Below are 5,268 nucleotides of genomic sequence, written 5' to 3' on the forward strand. Positions count from 1 at the left end.
TGCAGGGCAAGAAAAAGAGCTTTTGATTTCCTTCTTCTTCTTGTCTTCGTTTTCCTTAGAAGTCGGCAGCGTATCATGATGGCACCACTTTAGTTTCCATTACCGAGCTTTTTTTGTCTCGTTTTCGAGACTTGGAAACCAAAACAAAAGGAGTGCGGAATCAAAAGTTCAATTAATTTTCATTTTCTTTCATGATTATAGTTCACTAACATATGAAATGCAGAGGATTTTAAGTCAAAGATGATGTTTTTCAGAAGTTATCTTCAATTACAGGCACAACTAATTGAAGATAGTACAAGAAATTAAAGATTAATTATGGCAAGAACTTTAATTTAGTTGACTTCATGGTGAATATGTATAACGTCTACCACGTAGAGGTCCAATATCTCTTCTTTTATGACAATTGACGAAACTTCTACTCCGTATTTAAAAAAATTTAATTCCTTGTCTTCACTTGGGCCTTTTTTATCATGTTAATGGATATCAAAATTCGAAGCCTTTGAAAATCACCTAATTCCCGATCGAGACTGTCGAATCATGTGTTAAAGACTACAGTTATGGGCAATATCACAGCCTAAAACATGGTCCACTTTTTTTATTTTTTGTTAAACAGTGCAATTAACAGTAATAAAGTTGTGAATAGTCCGTTTCTTACCACTTGATTTTGCCCGTTCACCTATCATTTTAATTTGTTTATCTACATCGATAATCACGAAGAATTAATTTGGACCCTACAGCCAAATAAAAAACCTTTATTTATCTCAGATCCAAACCATATCACAAAGCACACAAGCGTACGTAACGTTACATGATACCACAACATGGTCTTATTGATCTGAAGAACACACATAAATATACACACCACACCCACCTCGATCGAATGCACACATGACCAGATCAATGCATGATAGTTCAGCGCAGTTACCGAGCCCTTGGTGTGTCTTCATTATTAATTATAACCTAATTAAGTACTAATTAAGGCTTGGATCAGCAGCTTATAGCTAGCATATATACTTTTTTCTTTCTAGTATGGTGCCATTGCTGGGGCAGCTATTGGTGCAACCAGGAACTTTGCAGGTCTCACGGGTCCTGGTGCAACAAAACCAGAGCTGCGAATCTGCTCGGACATCACTCTCCGCGGATTTGTTTGTATTTCACATAATTTGGGAAGAAACACACCTACCAGAATAACAAATGGAATTGCTAAATTAGCCAGCGGCAATTATATATATATATATATGTATGTATATAAGCTTTCGGAGTAATTAGTTAATTGAAAAAACAAATGTTCACCTTCAGCAGCAGCAAGATTGAAGTATAGATCAACGACGTTGGGGCAGCTCTCGTAGCATTGGGGTGAGCAAAGCTTTTGGGTGAAGCGACAGTCTAGGAGAGAGTCAGATGAGATTCCCAGTGTTTTCCTATCTAGCCCACATGCTTTGATGCATTGGTCAGTCTCGATCAACTCCTTCAGTTTATCGGCCTCAATTTCTGATGTACGGCATGTGTACGCTTCCTCTCCGCTCCTTTTCACACGCTTTTCGAGAACGCAGCGCTTTCCGGAGGACGACACTGCGAACGCGCATGTCTCCTGCTCTAGATTCTCACATGTTATTGATCCGCCTGCAAAAGCCAACATCATTGGATTGAATACTAAAGTTAGAGCTAGAAGATGCATGAAAGCCGATTTTGTAACATCGTTATTCATGTACAAGATTAAGGCCAGAGTCATAAATATATCCTAATGCATGAAAGTTTCGAAGGAAAGATACACATATATCATGAGATCACAAAGCTAGGTTTGGAAATTAACATAATGTTACCTAGAGTGCCTTGCACAAAGAAGACAAGTGAAAGAGCCAGGGTGAATATGATGACGTGGGTCTTCAAGCTCATATTGGATGCCATGTCACAGTTCCAAAATGAAGCTAAGAAGATACTGGAAAAAGCCTAAATTGGCTAGGTTTTTGTGAGTGTCTCTCCTACGAGGATTAACGCTGCGACGCTTCATGGGTAACCAGGAGCATTTATAGAAGACGTTGCTTCAACGATCAATACTGTAGAAAGAAAAAACATGAGCTGGCCGGATGCAATTTCAAAAATAAAAAACATGAGCTGACCGGATGCAATTTCAAAGTTAAGAAAATTAATTAAAGTCATCGTGAACATTACTCTAGAAATTAATGTCTTTGTGCGACCACTCAGACGGCCGTGCTTGAATGGTAATTCTCCGGCCCATTAACCCCGCCCCCTGCCGCCCCCAACCCCACAGAAGAGAAGAAATCAAGTACTAGTCAATGCAGACTGCCAATATAATGGCGAATATATGTAAGGGGTGCATGCAACATGCCATGATCATTATTTTATTTTATTTTTTCCATTAGTACTTATTCGGTCAGTATTGAAGGTTCCCCAAATCGAGTCTCAAGTATAAATGCCAAATTTTGTTCTTTTCTGCATCACAGTAATGCATATGCATGAGAATGAAAATTAAGAATTAATTAAGCTATGCCTAGCTAATTCCTTGCCTCTGTCTTCTTTTTTCTCATCCGTGGAAGAGCTTCCCAGCTAGCTACGAACCTGGCTGGACTACCAAGCTTGAGGCACTAGTACTGTTTAGTCTAGTTCTTGTTTTTAATTTCTAGCCTTTTTAAAAAAAAAATAAAAAGTAATTTTTATTTAGTTTGATATTTGTGAGTTGTAATTATTATATTATAGGGGTGATAATATATAACATAATCCTTAAATTTAATACGAACATGACACAAAATTAGAGGTATGAGTTTGATGCTAACGAGTTCACATTAAAACAGGTTGACCCATTATTAACCGTTTTGATTCGTTTTGATTTTATTTTAAAATTACAATTTTATTATTATTAAGTTATAATAATTGAAAAATATCAGTTCATTAATTACCTGGACTAGGAGCAACTTTTTTGTAAGATTACAAAAAAATTAAATACTAGATATATGTAACGTTTTGTAGGTGTATATATATAACTTATCACCCAATTAGCATACTTCAAACACGGCATCTTCTTAGCGGTTGGTCTATTAAAGGGTTGAGAGCAACCCCCAATATTATTATGCCATGTAGCCCACCCATTAGACTAAGAATGGGACACATTGCACCAAAACTCACATCCCTCACCCCCCCCCCCCCCAACAAAAAAAAACCCAATCCCTCTCTCACTCTTGTCTCTCTCTCATCAAATCCCTCGCTCTGTGAACATCGTGTATGTCGTTCCCATCAACAACCTAATCAGAAAAGCTCTTGAAGAAGAAATCAGACAATGTCCAAAACCCCATTTCAAAAAAAGGGTCTTGAAAGCATATGGAAGAAAATTATGGATTTAAAGAAGCTAGATTAACATTCAACCCCTGTGGGAAACAATTATTGAAATTTCTAAGTTGGAAATGCCATTTCCATACAAAGTAGGGTACATTTACAAAATTTAATACTCAATTAACTGGAAAGAGGAAGGCGTGGAGGCATCAAAAGGGGCTGTGGTGGCTGTGGGTGGCGTCGGACACATGACATCGTGATGATTGTGGATGGCTGTGTTGGACTGGTTGGCATCAGATTGGGTGATTGCATCAGGCTGCTTGCCGTCAGACTGCCTGGTACTGACAGGCTACCTGGCGTTGGAATGGTTGGGCAACGAGTAGATGAGTTTTCAAAAGGGGTAGTGCTACTATGCCTTTTTAATTCACCCACTTCATGTGCCTCTTAGTGCAAATTCTTCTTCTGGCGTTGGAATGGTTGGGCGACGACTAAATGAGTTTTTAAAAGGGGTAGTGCTACTATGCCTACTAGATGAGTTTTCAAAAGGGGTAGTGCTACTATGCCTTCTTAATTTACCCACTTCATGTGCCTCTTGCACTAAAAGGGGTAGTGCTACTATGCCTTCTTAATTTACCCACTTCATGTGCCTCTAGATGAGTTTTCAAAAGGGGTAGTGCTACTATGCCTTCTTAATTTACCCACTTCATGTGCCTCTTGCACTAAAAGGGGTAGTGCTACTATGTCTACTAGATGAGTTTTCAAAAGGGGTAGTGCTACTATGCCTCTTCATGTGCCTCTTAGTGCAACTTCTTCTTCTAGATGAGTTTTCAAAAGGGGTAGTGCTACTATGCCTTCTTAATTTACCCACTTCATGTGCCTCTTGCACTAAAAGGGGTAGTGCTACTATGCCTACTAGATGAGTTTTCAAAAGGGGTAGTGCTACTATGCCTCTTCATGTGCCTCTTAGTGCAACTTCTTCTTCTTCTTCTTCTTCTTCTTCTTCTTTTTTCAAAATGAACGGTCAAAATGAAAGGACAAAATAAGGAGACATACTAGCATTATTCTTTCAAAAGGGGCACAACAGGTAGCCTGGGAAGGAAATAATTTGTGTACTATGAGAAAAATACATTAAGGTATTTTATGAAATAATATGATGTGGTGATCCTCATAGTTTTATTTTTTACATTGTTGAGATGTTAGTGTGTTATTGCTGTTGTAAGGCCTAAAACAGTCATGACCAAAGTTTTAAATTCTGTTTTAGTAACCATTTCTGTTGAGACACTAGAACAGAATATTTCGATATTAGTACATTTCAGTGTTCTGTTTTAGAATAGACATTATATAAATAAATTATATATATAGAAATTTGCACAAAACATAGCAATGAGAAACACAACCAAACACAGCAATGGAAACAAGGTTTTCTAGTTTGTACACAAGAAACACTTTTTTTTTTACAAGTGATTAACAAATAATTGTAGGAGCTAGAGGCCCAAAAATCAACAAATGTTCTTCTTAGCCGCCGCCTCTTCATCTTTCAAAAACTGAATTAATTCCAAAGTAAACGGATAACCATACACTCCTAGTTAGTGAATGGAATAGCAAGCCAAGGCCTTTTGGCGAAGTAGCCGTTGAATGATTCATCATTTATATAAGAAGAAATGAAGACTACTTCAAAGTCACCTTTTTTTTTTTCTTTTTTCTTTTGAAAACAAACAAACTACATTCATTCATGTATTAGTTAGTAATACAACCTTTATCTTTTATAATCAAATGAACTAAATTATCAAGAACCTCTTCAATCCAGCCCTGCTCTCCTTCCATATGCAATGCCATTTCTACAAGTTGATGTGCAACTTCGTTACCGTTCCTATGAATAAAAGCTAGAGACCACTGCTTTTGTTCATGCCATTGAAACTTTATGTCCTCTATGATCTGGCCCCTCTAGGATTCATCTTCCACCTCATCTAGCACGACATC

At 37.6% G+C, this 5,268-nt stretch overlaps 1 protein-coding gene across 1 annotated transcript; it reads right to left on the minus strand.

The window, feature by feature from the left end:
* Nucleotides 1-732: 732 nt before the first annotated feature.
* LOC122305546 lies at nt 733-2,024 on the minus strand. The gene is made up of 3 exons (XM_043118142.1): nt 1,824-2,024; nt 1,294-1,623; nt 733-1,179 (listed from the first exon to the last, which is right to left on the minus strand). The coding sequence occupies exons 1-3, from the start codon at nt 1,906-1,908 to the stop codon at nt 1,025-1,027; spliced, it is 570 nt and encodes a 189-aa protein (XP_042974076.1). The 5' UTR covers nt 1,909-2,024; the 3' UTR covers nt 733-1,024.
* Between the last annotated feature and the right edge of the window lie 3,244 nt (nt 2,025-5,268).

The sequence above is a fragment of the Carya illinoinensis genome, chromosome 3 (genome assembly GCF_018687715.1).
Source record: "Carya illinoinensis cultivar Pawnee chromosome 3, C.illinoinensisPawnee_v1, whole genome shotgun sequence".
Classification (NCBI taxonomy): domain Eukaryota; kingdom Viridiplantae; phylum Streptophyta; class Magnoliopsida; order Fagales; family Juglandaceae; genus Carya; species Carya illinoinensis.